Source organism: Anser brachyrhynchus, assembly GCF_964034855.1.
Source record: "Anser brachyrhynchus genome assembly, chromosome: 18".
NCBI classification, from domain to species: Eukaryota; Metazoa; Chordata; class Aves; order Anseriformes; family Anatidae; genus Anser; species Anser brachyrhynchus.
In genome coordinates, this window is record NC_137711.1 from 3523478 (window position 1) to 3539241 (window position 15764).

Here is a 15764-nt window from a genome sequence, read left to right on the forward strand (position 1 = left end):
GGGAGGGGAAGGAAGGAGGGATGGCTGGAGGAAGAGACGGAGGGAGGGAGGAGGGGAGGGAAAGGGGGCACGGAGGGAGGGAAGGAGGGAGGTGGGCTGGCCCCGCCGGCGCCATGTGATGCCCTCCCCTCCTCTCCCCGGGCTCTCCCGGCACGGCACGGCACGGAGCAGCCCCGGGGCCGGTGAGTGCCGGGGATGGGGGCACCGGGAGGGGGGAATGGGGGGACAAGGGAGGGATGGGGACACAGGGGGCATGGGGACACGAGGGGGGGACCCTTCCCACGCCGCCCCCGGTGGGCACTGGGGCGCACAGCCCTGCGCCCTCCGTGGGGCTCCCCGCGTTGGGTGGAAAAGCCAAAAAGTTTAATGCCGAGCAGAAGGCTGGGGGGGCTGGGGGTGGCACTCGGGTGCGGGGCGGCAGGTTGTAGGGGATCGGTACCGTTATTTTCCCCATCCCCTTCGGAAGGGGAGCCGTCCCTCTGGATCTCCCCAGGGGCTCAGACCCTGCTGCGGGGCTGTGCCGGGGGTCCTGGCACCCACAAGGTGTCCACAGTCTCGCGTGTCCTCCTGCCTGGCTCTGGCCCAGCAGCAATGGGACCTTTGGGTGGCACACGAGCCCCGTCTGAAAGCCCCACGGTGGACTTGGCACACCACAAACCCATAAACCCAGGCTCTTCATCCAGGGCTGTTCCTCTTCCAGGCTGAGCAGGGACACGGGGGTGCCATGAGCAGCTCCGGGCTTCACCTGAGACTTTTGGACATTGATCTGGGGGAAAGAAGTGTATTTTTCACAGGGAATATAAAATCCACTGGAAGTCACGGGCTGCCAGTGGTTTCCAGTGCAGCAACCCCCTTGGAGAGGGCAGTGTGAATTCACGTGAGGCTACGTGACATAAATCTGACCTGGTTGTTAAGTGAAGTAAAGTAGAGGGGAAAAAAAATGCTGGATCATGGGTTGCCATATGAACAAGCGAATGGGGATGTGGAGCCAGCCTTCCCTTCTCCTCACACCACTTATTCATATCCTGCGAAAGGTGGTGACACATGAAAAGTGATATTTCAGCCACCAGAGCAGTGAGCAGAGAGGGTTTCTGACACGCAGCTTGGCTGTTGATTAATTGCTTGGCATTTGGTGAAACTTCATCAGCCCACGACTTGTGGCACTTCTAGGGCTGTGGCTTCCAGGCGCGAAGCAGCAGGAGGCTCCCTGGTGGTGTCCCAAGCCCAAAGGGTCTGACTTGTCCCCATCGCTGTCCCTCACACACCCCAACCTCCTTGGGACAGAGGGCACCGGGCTGGTAGGTGGCCTGCATGGTGCAGTCAAGCCTCAGGAAGGGCAGCGAGGGCGTTGCGGTCACTTGAAGCAGCACGGCTCCAGCAAGGGCACTGGGAAGCAGTACTTGAGCTGAGTTTTGCGCAGTAACAGCAGGTGCCGGTGGCATGACCCCAGCAGGCAGCTTTGATAGGAGACCGTCCCCCTGTCTCCATCTCATCTGCCCACCAATTTCACGTGCTGCTGCCTTTTAGGGGCAGTTTCAAAACCTTCATGAGCCACAGAAAAAGCCAAAGGGCTGGGGGTGGCTCCCAGCAGCCCGTCTCGCTGCCGTCTCACCTTCCTCTCTTCCTCGACGTGCGGCGGTTCCCTGTGGCATCCAGGGACAGGGATGGTTCTGTGTGCTTGCTTCTCCTGTTCTTGTATTTCTGTAGCTGCTGAATATATTCAGTGAGCTGAATGAATCCCCATCTGGCAGCATCTGTCCTGCAACATTTGCAGCTTCAGCTTCTGTTATGGAGAGGGAAGGGAATAGAAGATAAGAAAAGGAAATAATTCACAAGCCCACAGAGGCTTTAACAGTATCAGCAAGCTGTGATCTGCGCAAGTGTACAGCTACAGAAAGCACCGGGAGCTTTTTCAGAAGCCAGCTGGAAAGATTTAAAGCCCTGGTTTCAGGGTGGCATTTTTTAAACAATTAGGTGATGGAGTCTAGGTTTCAAAAGTTACCTGCGAGTCTTAATCTTGCTGCAATTAAAGGAGGTTTGGGTTCTAGGTGTGTTCTGGGAATGTGATTTGGAATAAAATCACATCAATTCTTACTGCTGCTCAGCCACAAAATTCTGACATTTACAGTAAAATATTTACTGGGAACATGGGATTTGTCCAAGAGCCAAGCTAACGCATTGTTAGGCTCAGAAAATGTGCTGTTACAGGTGAGTGAGGTTTGTGGCCGGCCCCTCTGGGAGATGGGAACTTGCTGCTTTTCCTTTATTATAAAGCAGATTTATCACGGCTCACCAGTGGAAAACCTTGCTGGAGCGGTGCTCAGGGCCGCACCAAGGGGGCGTTATTTGAGCAGCATGGCAGATGGCAAGCGCTGACCCAGGACAACTCACGGGTGATCCATTTTCCCACTCTGTGCAGGGCCAGGGCTTCTGGGGGACGTCCCCGTCCGCAGGGAACAGCCAGCGGGGATCGGGGATGGCAGAGCTGGGAGCACAGCAGGTAGAGGCCTCCTGCCCGGTGGCAGTCAGGAAGTTGGGTGGAGAAGGGGGGGAGGCCTCTGAGCGGGTTCGGCTATTGAATGCAGAGGGCACAACCCCAAATCAGCAACAGGCTGGCAGTGTAACATCAGGACTAGGTGAGATGTTCCCACTGGTGTGCCGTGGATTAGGAGGAGACGAAGCTTCACCTAGTGGAGAATTAGTAAAGAGGGAAAAATGCAAAATCACCACCCATTGCTTAGACACGTGCAGATCAGAAGAGTTTTCCAGTGTTCCTGTTCCCAGGACAAAGCCACTCAACGGGTGCTGTGTCCCATGCAAAAGCTTTGCCCTCAGCATGGCCAAAATGCCCAGCCTGAGCAGCATCTTTGCTTTCATTTCGTGCCATCCTTGGCCCTGCTCTTATCCCTGGTTCCTGCTGCTGTGGCAGCTCAGCGGTGGTGGCTCTCGGAGGGATGTTCAGAGCAGCACTGACCTGATGTTTGATAGAAAATGGTCCTCTCTCCCAGCTACGTTGGGAGACCCTGGAAGAAGCAAGGCAGCAAACCTGACCTAGGAAACTGGGTGATTTGGAAAGTTGCACTAAATCGTCCTGACGCTGGAGGTGTTGCTTGGAAGCAACATTCCCTCCTGCAGTACGGAAACGGTGGGCTATAGGCAGGAAGCAAAGCCACACAAAATTGCCCTTTTTCCAACTGAAATGAGGATGGCTGAAGAAGAAAGCGACTTCTCCGGGTCACTGTCATGTGTGCCAACTGTCCTGCAGTAAACTGCAAAACACCCTCCAGACCAAACGGAGCAGAAACATCAGATCATGCAGAGGTGGAGGAGAGGTGCTGCAGGAACAAGTGGCGATGTTACGGAGGGAGCATGTGGACAGGACCAGGGTGCAGGTGAAGACCATCTCCATGCACTCAGACCAAGTTTCACCTGCTATAGGTGCTGGCCGTGGAGGGGTGACACTGAGCCTCTCGCCCAGCTGCTCCCGCAGATGTCATCCCCAGGCTGGGCTGGGCCCCCCCAGCCGCGCTCCTCCAGCCCCACCGCCGCTGCCTGGGTGCAGGCTGCTGTGTCCTGTGTGGTTTTCTCTAGCCTCTCCGCTGGGGTGTTCAGTTACAGCCTGGCACTGGCAATGAATCTTTGCTAAAATCAGGGCTTTAGAAAGTTTAACACCCCAAGATGTGGTGTAAGTGATTATTATGTTCTTCATTACCACATAACCTCACTATTAAACCCAACAAGCCACGCAAGGCAAAGACCTTCCCTGTGTGAAGACGGGACCAAACTTCTACAGCAGCTCTGTGGCTGAACATGAGGACTTGTGCACCCACACAACACTCCCAGTGTCTCAGAAACTGGGTCCTGAAGTCCTCAACATTTGGTAACTGGGTTTAATGACAGCTGCTAACGGCCTTTCAGCTCTTAAGATGCTCACCTGCGGTGTGGATATTGCAGCCCTTCTCTTTCTTCATGGGGTGTTTCAGTACTCGGAGGCTTTGTGGCAAAGCTGGGACAGGTGGGTCTCTGCGGCCAGCACACACACAGCCTGTGCATCACACCACTGCCTGCAGCCTTCCTCGCTCAGAGGTGAAAATGGTGCTCGGGGGATTCCTTGCTTTGCCTCACTTATCATATGGAAAATATCCACAGGAGCCGTGCAGCCGTGGGCGCTGCGGAGGAGAGCTGCGCGTCGGGGAGCTCCCGCAGCTGCCTGTGCAGGTACCGGGATCGCCTCTCCCAGCACAGGCACGGGGGAGGCGGAAGAGTTTCAATTTGCTCCTGATGCTATTTTTTCCTCCCAGCGCTGCTTAATTTAGCTCAAGCTGTCACGCACTGCCATTAAGGGGAGAAGAAGGAAACAGGGGTGCTGGCCCCGCTCTGCTCAGCGGCGGGTGGAACCTGGGCTTGTACCTGGGGCTTGTCCTCAGATGTCCTGCAGCAGTAAAAGCTCCCAGCCCAGGGAAGCTTCCTGCAGTCGTGTTCATAACTCACGGTGTCTGAAGGGCAGAGGGAAAAACCTTACAGTGGTACATGTTCTCTGTCCATACCCACCTCAGTTTAAAACATGAATATCTTATGGAAGAGGTGCCCGAGCTCTTCAGCAGCCTTGCTGCTGGAAGGACACAGAGACATTGAAAAGCTGTCATATGCAAGGAAGAGATTTCTTCACCTCTTTTTAATACACAAGACTGTTACAGGACTTCATACCATCCTAAATGACAAGTGGAAGTGAACACAAACCAACTGTTAGAGATCCAATATTTCACCCCAGTCCCGCAGTGAGCTGGATGTCCGCAGCTGAGCCAGCTGCTCTGCCCCAGCGGCCACGTACAAATGGAGATCATGTTGCCATCATTTATCTGTGCTGCTGCCTTTCCTCAGGCTCCGTCCGTGCCAGCCAAGGTGAGCTGAGGGAAGCACTAAGCTGACGCCAGAACAGGGTCACGGGATCATCAGGTTGCATCAATTGCAACCTGTGATTTACGGCATGCAGAAGTTAATGGGCAAGCACAGCTCCACATGACACTGCAATGAGATTTCTGCTCATCTTATAGCAAAGTCCCCAGCTGATCTGCTTTGCAGCGCTAAATATCCCCCCTTTTATTCTTCCTTTATAGCTCTTTGTAGAGGATTGAAGCCAGTGGCTTGGGTCGTGTCCCTGACAGGGAGTACTGACACAGCGCAGTGGGTGACTATCGGGTGCCAGCTCTCATATGCAGGGGGTGAAAGGGTGTTGGGAAGGGTCCAGTAAGGAAAGGTGTCAGCTATTGCTACTGATGGAAACTTTGAATGTGTATATATACATAGCTTGTTCCTCAAGAACAGGAGTTGGGTGCATGGGCAATATTCCAAGCTCCGTGCTTCACCTATTTCCCTCCTGAGAAACACATTTCATGTGCTGCTTTCCTCCAAAACCACAGGGTCGGAGCTGCGAGACCTGCCTGCCATCTGCCTGTCCCCGTGTCCCAGCCTTGTGCCACCCTTATGTGAGTCAGTCCGGGGCAGAGAGAGTCTCTCCCGTGGCCCCAGACCTTCGCCAAAGCCTCACTGTGTCCAGCTGCTCCTGAGCACCCCGCAGCCAAAGCACCAGCCGGGGCCCCCTCCTCGCTGCGAGCTCCCCTCCTGCTCTGCCAGCACCTGAGCTGCTGAGCTCGGAAGCAAACATCGCTGATTTTCCACTTGTGACAACATTGCTTCAGCTGGCATTAAGAGGTAAGTGCTGTAAAATGCCGAGGAGAAACAAGGCACGCGGGTGCTGCTGCTAGCAGGGAGGAGATGCTCGGTGGGAGGTTTGGGGGGATATTTGTGGGTCCTGTAAGACCGAGTGAATGAGTGCGTGCAGACGGGCTGTGCTGGCGGCGTGGGAGCTGGGGCCAGGGGGGGGCCGTTCAGTCGATGGTTTTATTTGTTGGAAGTCGCTGGCATCATCCAAAGCCATTAGTGTGAATGAGCTGGAACACAGCCAGTGCTTCAGCGAGCGTGGCGGCGCGGGCACGGCGGAGGCGGCCGTTTCGGGAAAGCATCTGGTTAAAGGTCTGGGGCTGGGAGGTAAATCTCAGCTGCTGCTCCTGTGACCTTGGGAATATCGTTTTATCCCCTTGTCTTTGGTTCTCAAGCTGAAGGTGGACTCAGCTGCAAATCTGGTCCATGCAGAAAGGGCAGTTAAAAGACAAATCCTAAGCAACCCCATCATAAAATTTGTCACTGGTGACCATTAACAGTGTGTGGCAGTCGCACATTTTAATCCTAATTGTTTTTCAGGTGTTCCTTGTGTCTGATGACAAGCAAAAAATTGATAGGATTATCATTGGTGTGGCTTAAGCTAGACTTTAACTCATAACCAGCCTTCCTTTTTTTTTTTTTTTTTTTTTTTTAACAAAGAAACAACTCTCTTAAGAGCCTGTGAGCCCAGCGTGCTTGATTGAGTCAATGCTTGTGTTTCTACCCCGCTGTAATGGCTATGCACCGTGCCGGGCTGGCAGCGCAGCGCCGCTGTTTGCAGCCAAGGGAAGCTTTCAAGTCCGGTATTGATTCTTTTGAAGTTTATGGCTGCTGGATGGAGCAGTTACTAGCGTTTGTTCACACTGCCATGAGCTGGACTGCTTCATTTCTTAATATCGGGCTAAACCTCCTCCACATCTAAAAGATTTATTTCTGTACTTATTTTTTCCAATATGCGATTTCTTTCTCAGAAACCGAGCCGACACATTTCTTTGTGACACTAATGCAGCTCTGTAAAGCTGCCTTATATATTTATGCCCTCCTATATAATACGTGTCCTGAGATCTGTGCTGTGGCCGGGCTCGAGCAGGGCACCGGCAGGGGGCCACGTGCCCTGCGAGCTCAGCGGACACTACTACGTGGTTGCACCAGCACCTTCCTGCTGCGTTAGGGTTACAAATGACCAGGTGAGGCTTTGGGGCATTTGCCCAGAGGGAGCAGCGTGGTGCTGAGCAGCCTGGGGGCTGGTGACCACCCGTGCCTGGCTGCCCCATGTTCGCAGCTGTGAGCAGTGAGGTTGGAGCGAGCCCCTCTCCTTGACCTATTTGTTCTTGCCCCCACCGTGGCCTGTGCTGCATCCTGAGGAGCAGATCGTGCTACTTGAAGGCCTTTTATTTTTAGCCAGCCCAGTTTTCTCGTCACAGCTTGGTGGGCGCTGCTCCTTTCACTTCAGCTCCGCCGCAGCTCGCTCTCCTCTTGTGCCATTCCCCGGCGCTCTTTGTACATCTCTCACGCACTCAGTGGGTTTCCTATCCCCCTTTCTCTAGGTTTCATTCCTCCTCCTTTGTGTTCTCCTCTCCCACTGCTCCAGATCCATGGCTTAACCTCTGAGCTGCCTCTGCCTCTGGCTTGCAGCGGGGCTGTTGGAGGAACAGGCTCGTGCTGGATCCCAGCACCCCGCTACAAACCGAGCCTTCCCTCCGATAACCTGGGCTGTGCTTCCCCGCGCCGCAAATGTCAGGGAATTAGAAATGGTGCTCTAGCCTCCTGGAAATCAATAGCTGCCTGCTTGGCCTGGCTCAGCCCTGCTCTTTCTCCCCTCGCCCAGGCAAGGAGGGAGCGCTGTGCTACACTCAACTTGCCAGCAGAGAGGTATTGATACGGCTCCTCCAGCCCGGGCAGCTCAGTGGTGACATTTACTTTTCTCAGCCCCTCCATATAGTCCAGGGCAGCGGCCTGTTGCTCTGAGTTGCATCAGTGAGGGCTGGGCTCAGAAATCAGGAGGAGGACAACGTCTTCTACTTACGACCATGGAGCAGGACTCCAGGTCACTGCTGGACCTTGGTGGCTGCAAAGCCAACATTCACTTTGGTTTCTGCAGGGCTCAGTCCCAGCAAGGGGCATGTGCGCTTCCCATCAGAAGCTATGGCTCCAAGACAAAAATAAATTCATTATGAGGCCTGCAGGCTACACTGCAGGCTGCCTTTAACATTTCCTGGGCTACTACAAGCAGGCACAGTGTGGCTGAAGGAGCAGGAACTGTTCTAAGGTCCTACTTCTTGGAAATCTTGGTGGTGATATTCATTTAAATTTAAAATACAGATACTGTTGGAAGCCGAACAGCATCACCTTTTCGTCTGTATGGAGCATTGCACAGTTTGTAAAGGTTACCAGGAACTAAATCCCTGCTGAAAACCAAGCCAGCTTCTCTTTGTGTCCTTGAAAAATCTTTCTCTTGGGGCCCAGCTAATTCCAGCAGTGCTGGACGGGGGGAAGCGTTGTGCTGGGGGCACCATCCCTGCCTCCCCGGCCCCCTCTTCATCAGCCTTGATTTTATTTTCCAGCTCGGCAGTAATAAGTATTGCTCTCTAATGAACCCGTGATTACATGGAAATTGAAGTGTGAGAGTGAAAAGAAATGAGGCAATTGAGAGGCATGATTCTGCTGCCTGAGCCCTCTTCCTGCTGCTAGCGTCACCCCAATGACCAATATAAATGATGCCAAACCGGTCTATTTCCTAATCCCTGGTGTTGGTAGACAGCAAAGGAGTCACGTATATATCTATTTCCCTCTGAACGGTTTTATTTGGACTTTCACATACTCCCTACTTTTATTTTTGATGCCTTATTAACAACAACAAAAAAGTGCAGTAAGGACCTTTGTTGATGATACATGAGCCAAGAATAGATTCCAGCTCCTTTTACCATTTTGGCACCGAAATGCCAAGAGGGATGAGGCATCCTGTAGTAAACACTGTTCATTTTGATGCGGCAACTAGAAAATATGGTCGCAAGTTAGGGAGGAGAACAGTTGAGCCAGAGGATCTGCGCTTTGCATGGTCATATTTTTGGACCTGTGCAGGGCTGGGAAAGGACACATTCCCATTCAGTAAAGCACTACAGTGGTGTCCTAACTTCTGCAGCTTTATGCCAGCCCATTCCCTTGACAGCGAGGGTACCCTCGTTGCTGCTGGACTATCGAGGTGCAGTGCTACCTTTGCAGGATGTGCTTCTCTTGCCCCAAAACTTCTATTTCTTCTTTAGCTGCTGCCTACTTATTCCTCAGGAAAAAGAAAGAAATAGAAAAAAAAAAAAAAGAAGAAGAAAAAAAAGCTCTGGGCTTCTCCTCCGTGCACCTCATGCAGCCAGCAGCATGTGCCTGGCTTGCAAGAGACATTGTGGCAGGGACACGGAGCTGAAGGTAAATAGGACTGAAAAGGACCCCATGTCCCCCCCCACTGCACCTCTACCAGCAGCTGCCTGAGGGCTTTGCCCATCTGCTGCCATGCCCAGCCTGGGGACAGAACACAAATACCCACAGTCACTGCTGGGGACACGTCCTGGATTTCCTGGGCTGAAGAAAATGTTAAATAACAACATTAAAAATGAGCCTCTTTAGCAAAGGCAAAGGTGGAGAGTTTGCAGGAGCAGGAGCCGGAGCATTTGCTTGGGCTGTCTGTAAGTGACAGCACTCCCCTTCCCGTAGGTCGGTACCTTCTGGGAAGCAGCTCGGTGTGAACGTAGGAAGAGCCAAATCCTTGATTTCAGATGGGAGAGGACTGTCAGAGCGGCTGCAGCGCTTGAGGGTGCAAGTACATCTGCTTCCTACCGAGATGTACTTGTCTGCTTTGTCCTCGGTGCGGTATGTGATAATAAAAGCCTCTCTCCTTCCCTCTCGAGCTCTCCCAAGACTTTGCGTGCCTCCCAGCAGCGCTCCCTGCTTTTCCCTCCCTGCCCCTGCCCAGCAAGGTGGAGGTGCAGGCAGGGGTGTGTGTAGGACCAGCTGCAGGGGTGCATGTGTATGGGGGCTACCCAAGGGTGTGCGCTGCAAGAGCTGAGCTCCCCAAACGAGCCTGGCTTGCTGCTGCTCTGAAATAGCTGTCAGAGCACCGTCTGCTTCTGGGAGGGACCTGTGGCAGAGCAGCATCTTCAGAGGCTTTCAAGTGTGAAAGTGCAAGCTATGAGGATTTTTGGCATCTCTTTGAGTCACTGTAAGTATTAATACCTTTACAGCAGAGGTGCAAGAAAAATGCAGCCTGCTCACCTACCCAGGTGTGTCAGCACAGCAAGCGCTGCCATCTCGGCTCCTGCCCTCTGGCTCCCATCCCTTTTGCCACAGCGACAGCAGTAGGACCTCCCTTCCAAGCCAGCCTCATCCCCAAAACAGCTTCATCCCCAGCACCTGCTGTGGCACCAAGCACAGGGTGTGCATGCAGACAGCATCGAGTTATTCCTGCGTGGGCTCAAAACCTGGCACCTGGGGAGATGCACGACACAGCGTGCCCCAGCTCTGCTACTTAGCCATCATTATTTGGGAATGGCTGTTCAAGTGCTGTGTTTGCTCAGGAGGGCTCTGCCTTCCCTGCCACACCATCAGGTGCAGTGGGTGAAATCTGTGCTCGGCTCCAGGTCTGTCCTCAGCCACCTCCCGCTTGTCCCACAAAACTTCCCGCAGCGGGAACAAGGCCTGGGCCATTTTTAAAAGAATCTGCCTAAGGACGATGTGCCTTGTCGCTGCTGTGTTAGGTTTGGTGGCTTTGTTGTCCAGCCAGACTTTTTTTTCCTTATTGTCTGCAGTGCTGAACAACAACACGATGTGCCTTAGAAAATAAACACAACCCACATTTACCTGTGATTCATGTCATCTTTATAAAAGCAATCAACAGCACTATCTGCCTTGTTCCCCTCCCCAGAACACCATCTCTCTCACGCATCCTTTCCTTCTTGCTCTTATTCCTCTAGTCTTTCATTAGGATGTCTTTTTCCCTTGCATCCCCCGTTATTAATTGTACTTCTCTGCCGCATCCGAAGTCCAATTTCTGGTGATGCTTTATCAGCCTGCAAGGCACTGTGAGAACTGCTAACTTCCACAAATTAGTGAAAATGAAAGAAAAAAGGAATATTACACCCATGAGCAAAGTAGGGAGTGAGGGAAGGTTTTCTGCTTCCTTTGTGCTTGCCCAGAGCCCGGCTGCAGCTCCTTGGCCCCATCTCCCCCTGAAGCACCAGCTCCACTTGCGCCTGTTCAGCCTGTGCCCAGCTGACATCAGCACTTGTGGCCTTTTACCCTAGAAGAGGAAAAATGGCAATATTGTGGGGACACGGTGGTGACCGGAGCTGTACAGGAGTGTGTCAGTCGGGCAGTTTTCTTGCTGATGTGTTAACGCAGTGCCCTCGAGCCCCAGCAGCTCCCGTGCCAAGGCGCTCTGGCTCACGCTGCCCCTGTTGCAGGAGCTCTCAGATGCCGGGTTTGGCTAAACCCAGGGTGAGGAGCAGGGGGGCTGTGGCTGAGCAGCCACCTACCATGACCCAACCACTGCTGCTGGCTGCTCGCAGCCAGCCCCCTGCTCCACAAACCCACCAGGCCACATGGGCAGGGGGCAGCCTCAGGTGGGATGCAGTTCACTCATCCCCCATCCATCAGAGCCCCCTGTGATTTGTTCGATGGCTTATTTCAGCTCCACCTACGTCAAGGGCAGAGGACAAAGCTTTTGACACTTCTGTTCTCCCACGGAAGCGGCGGACGCCAGCGACCCCAGCCCCTCTCCCCACGGCGTTCCCCCCTCCATGCTTTTGGGGATGAGCGCGTGCGGCAGGAAGGCGCTGACCCTGCTCAGCAGCGTGTTTGCCGTCTGCGGCCTCGGCCTCCTGGGCATCTCTGTCAGCACCGACTACTGGCTCTACCTGGAGGAAGGCATCGTCCAGCCCCAGAACCAGACGGCCGAAATCAAGCTGTCGCTGCACGCGGGGCTCTGGAGGGTCTGCTTCCTGGCAGGTATGGCCTCTTGCCCCAAAATGTGCCCTGCTAGGGCAGCGTTTGCTGCTTGTCGTGGGGAAGGGCTGGGGGAAGCTGGCTTTGGAGAGGTTTGTGCCCGTTTTACTTCCAAAGTCAGGCACAGCCCCTGCAAGGGCTGCGGTCACCCCATGGCTGGCTGGAGCAGCCGGATGGATAAATTTGCTGTTCATTGCATGCAGGCATTGGGATGATTTGTTGCTGCAGTGCAGGACCCTGCTGCCCACGAGGCAGCAGCCCCGCAACCCCTCGCTCCCTCCGTCCATCCCAGAGCCTGGGCAGCTGCTCAAACCTCCTCTTTGTCCCTGCGACATTGGGATTCAGGTCAGCTGAAACGTCTCCTCCACTCGTGCTGGTTTTGATGAAACAGTTTGGCTGAGGGGATGGAGGTAGACAAAACACAGTGAATGGGAGTTTCAGGCTGACAGAGCCAAAATGTCGTGGGGTTGCAGCCGCTGCTTTGGGAAGCTGGGAGGAGGGAGGCGCTCTGAGGGCTCCCCTGGGCTGACTCCAAACCGTTTGGCCTCAGAGTTCACATTTTTAGGCACAAGGGAATCCTTCCTCTCCCCAAGCAGATCCCCTATAAGATCCAAGGAAATCCCAGAAACCACAGTGAGGTTTGGAGCTCTCAGATGAACAAATTCATCCTGAGCTCACTGGACAGGGCAGTGTGAGAGGAAGGATTTTACTCACCATGCTGTTCAGTGTGCCACACGAACATCCGAGACGGAAGCAGCACTAAACAGCGAGATTATGTTCTTGCATGCACTGAAATTAATCTTAAAGGCACTCCCTCCCCCCCTGAAAACAAGCAGATACGCAGACTGCAGGCCTGACTCGGTCCCTGTTTGCTGCAGGTGAGGAGCGTGGCCGGTGCTTCACTATAGAATACGTCATGCCCATGAACATCCAGCTGACATCCGAATCCACAGTCAATGTCCTGAGTAAGTGATTCTGTGGGGTCTTTGTGTCCCGTAAGACATCAAAGGGCTGTTACCTCCCAGTAAAGCCCTTTGTGCCATTGCCGAACACCCTCCATCCACCCACCCATGCACCCACATCCACCTCGCAGCAAGGCAGGACCCCGGGGCCCTGACCTGTCCTCTGCTCCTCTCCCACCAGAGATGATCCGCTCTGCCACCCCCTTCCCTCTGGTCAGCCTCTTCTTCATGTTCATCGGCTTCATCCTGAGCAACATCGGCCACGTCCGCCCGCACAGGACCATCCTTGCCTTCGTGTCGGGGATATTCTTCATCCTGTCGGGTGAGTACTGATGAGCAAGGTGCTCCTCGGAAAATCCTTGGGTATGAAGGATGCTCTCTGGCTCGTGGCGACGTGGTCACAGAAACTTCAAACTCCTCAGCCGGGATGTTTCTGCACGAGCCAAGAGGGTGTTTTATTTATGGGATTATGCAAGTGTTGAACAAATAGCTGTGACAGCCGAGCTCTGAAGCCAGCTCCTGGGTGTGCACAGGGAGCGCGGGAGGACAAGCTCGAGCACGTGACGCTCTGACTGACATGGGAGAAGTGCCCTGGGTGAGCTCTGCAGGAAAGCAGCCTCCTTTCCCGGTTATTTCAAGCACCCTTCCACAGTTTTACATTTTCACCCACCACTCTGCTCCTAAAGACAGCTGCTGCTTCACCAGCTTCAATCCACGAAGCGTTTCTCACTGCCTTTCTCCTCGCTTTCTCCCCAGGTCTGTCCCTGGTGGTGGGGCTGGTCCTTTACATATCCAGCATTAACGACGAGATGCTCAACAGGACCAAGGACTCGGAAACGTTCTTCAATTACAAATACGGCTGGTCGTTCGCGTTCTCTGCCATCTCCTTCCTTCTCACAGAGGTACCGGCGGCTCCGGGACATCCCTGTAATGAGCATTGTCTGTTCTCAGCCATTGTGTGTCAGTGTGGGCACAGGCTGGGAGCAGAAAGAGGACTGGGAGAGGTGTTAAGGGTAGATTATGGGGGTAATATACAGTATGGTGGGAGGTACATATAATGGGGCACGTGCCTGGAGCAGCGAGGGGACAACTGATCATGATTTGATGCAGAGCATGAAGACAGAGGAGCCAGAGAGGGGCTTGGGCCTCCATGTGTACTGCAGGGAAACAACTTCCCTCATGATCACTTGTGAGCCATCAGCAGGGCAAAGAGAGCCATTTATTTTTCTTCTCTCCCCTCCAGAGCGCTGGGGTGATGTCCGTGTACCTGTTCATGAAGCGATACACCGCCGAGGACATTTACCGGCCTCACCCTGGCTTCTACCGGCCCCGCCTGAGCAACTGCTCCGACTACTCGGGGCAGTTCTTGCACCCGGACGCGTGGGCACGGGGACGCAGCCCGTCGGACATCTCCAGCGAGGCGTCCCTGCAGATGAACAGCAGCTACCCAGCTCTGCTCAAGTGCCCTGACTACGACCAGATGTCCTCGTCCCCGTGCTGAGTGTCACCTCCCCCGTGCCTCCCCGGGCCCACCAGCCGATGGTCACTGTCCTGACTCCACTCATCATTTTTAGGCCTCTCTTTCAGGGCAATTCTCTATTTATAGGAGCGTAAATATAACCATAGAGATTGGTTATATAACCAATAATGTAACCTTGGGAATTGGGATATTTTCTTTTCTTTGTTGGTCCCTGTTTTTTTATTATTTATTCTTCCCTACATAACTGAAATGTCTCCGAAGCCCTCTTCTTCCAGCTCTTCCCGCTGAGCAAACAGCAGTTCTGCCTGAGGGACAAATCCAGGGCTGGACTCCAGAGCAGAAAAAAATAATATAAAGTAGAACTAGGAAAAAAAAAGGTGTATTTTTTTGGTTTAGGTAAGCTGCAAAAGTTTGTGCATTTGGCTATCATTTAATTGTAGATTCACTGGCCTCAGCACCAGCAGGCCTAAAAGATCTATGTAAATTTCCAAGACATAGTCATCATTAGAAAAATAAGAATTTTGTCTTGATTCGATGTTTACTGGTTGATACCTCTCGTTGGATATCACTTTTAACCAGGCTGCAATGGGAAATAGCCATCTTTCTCGACTATACCTCAGCAGGCTCAGACGCAAGCAGGTTGGGTTTTCTTGGTGTCCATTTGCAAAGTGTCACTTCCCCATCCCATGTGGAACTGGAGACACTGCAGCCATGGGTGCCCGTGCTGCTGGGGTGGCTCAGGCATCCAGGTCTCCTCCACCATCCCATTGATGAGGTCTGAAGAGTGACTGGGAGGATTTCAGTGCAGGATTGAGTGGAAAACTACCTAAAACCTTCCCATAGGAAACATTAGGCACAGGATTTAGGAAAATCACAGCCATCTGAGCAAGGCCCTGCAAGTTATTTCAGTGAAAGGCAAGACTCCAAACTGGTGTGAAGTGACACAGCTGAAATTAATGGCACTAGTCCACAATAGCAAAGTAGTTGGTCTATGTTTTATTTTTGCAGAAAAATGCAATTTTAGCTGCTTTTTTTGTGTGTATGTGTGTGCATATGAAACTTATTTTGAGGTTTAAGTTTTAAGCTGTCATATGATGCACTTTGGTCCTAGAACACTGACCGCTGCCAGGCTGAGAGCATCCATCGGACAGGGCAGGGGATGACAGCATGGCGCTCCCTCTCGTGCTCTGTGCCAGCTGCAAGCTCATTGCCTCGCAGAAGGAGCTTCCTCCAACCTTGAGTTCTGGTTTTGTTATTTTGAGCCTTTCTGAATATTTCCGTTGTGCAAAACAAAACCCTCTGGGGATTCTTGGTATATTTGAGCTGGTTTTGTCTTACTGTAATTAAAACAAATAGAATATACGCAGTTTTGACCTCATTTGTAGCATAATGTTTAATGAATGTTTGCATTGCTTTATTATTAGTTGTTATTCATGAACTGCTCCAAAGTCGGATCCAAGTCTTGAGCAGGAGCTGCTATCTGCACTGATGCTGACGCCCGTCCTGGGGACCTCGCTGTAAGAGTATATCCAGCCAGCCCTCGAACAAGACAATGTCCTCTCCACTGCCCTCAGATAAGCAAGTAAAGTCATCTAGCGTCTTTTACTCCT

At 53.0% G+C, this 15764-nt stretch overlaps 1 protein-coding gene across 2 annotated transcripts; it reads left to right on the plus strand.

Moving 5' to 3' along the window:
- Window positions 1-39: 39 nt before the first annotated feature.
- CACNG5 (calcium voltage-gated channel auxiliary subunit gamma 5) lies at window positions 40-15529 on the plus strand. 2 transcript variants are annotated; one of them, XM_080560615.1, is made up of 8 exons: window positions 40-182; window positions 5421-5712; window positions 9427-9582; window positions 11399-11715; window positions 12591-12677; window positions 12856-12996; window positions 13431-13576; window positions 13918-15529. In XM_080560615.1, exons 4-8 carry the CDS (start codon window positions 11508-11510, stop codon window positions 14173-14175), a joined length of 840 nt encoding a protein of 279 aa, XP_080416741.1. In that variant the 5' UTR covers window positions 40-182; window positions 5421-5712; window positions 9427-9582; window positions 11399-11507; the 3' UTR covers window positions 14176-15529. The 2 variants fall into 2 exon arrangements, with proteins under 2 accessions (XP_080416741.1, XP_080416740.1); XM_080560614.1 differs by lacking the exon at window positions 9427-9582.
- Window positions 15530-15764: the final 235 nt, after the last annotated feature.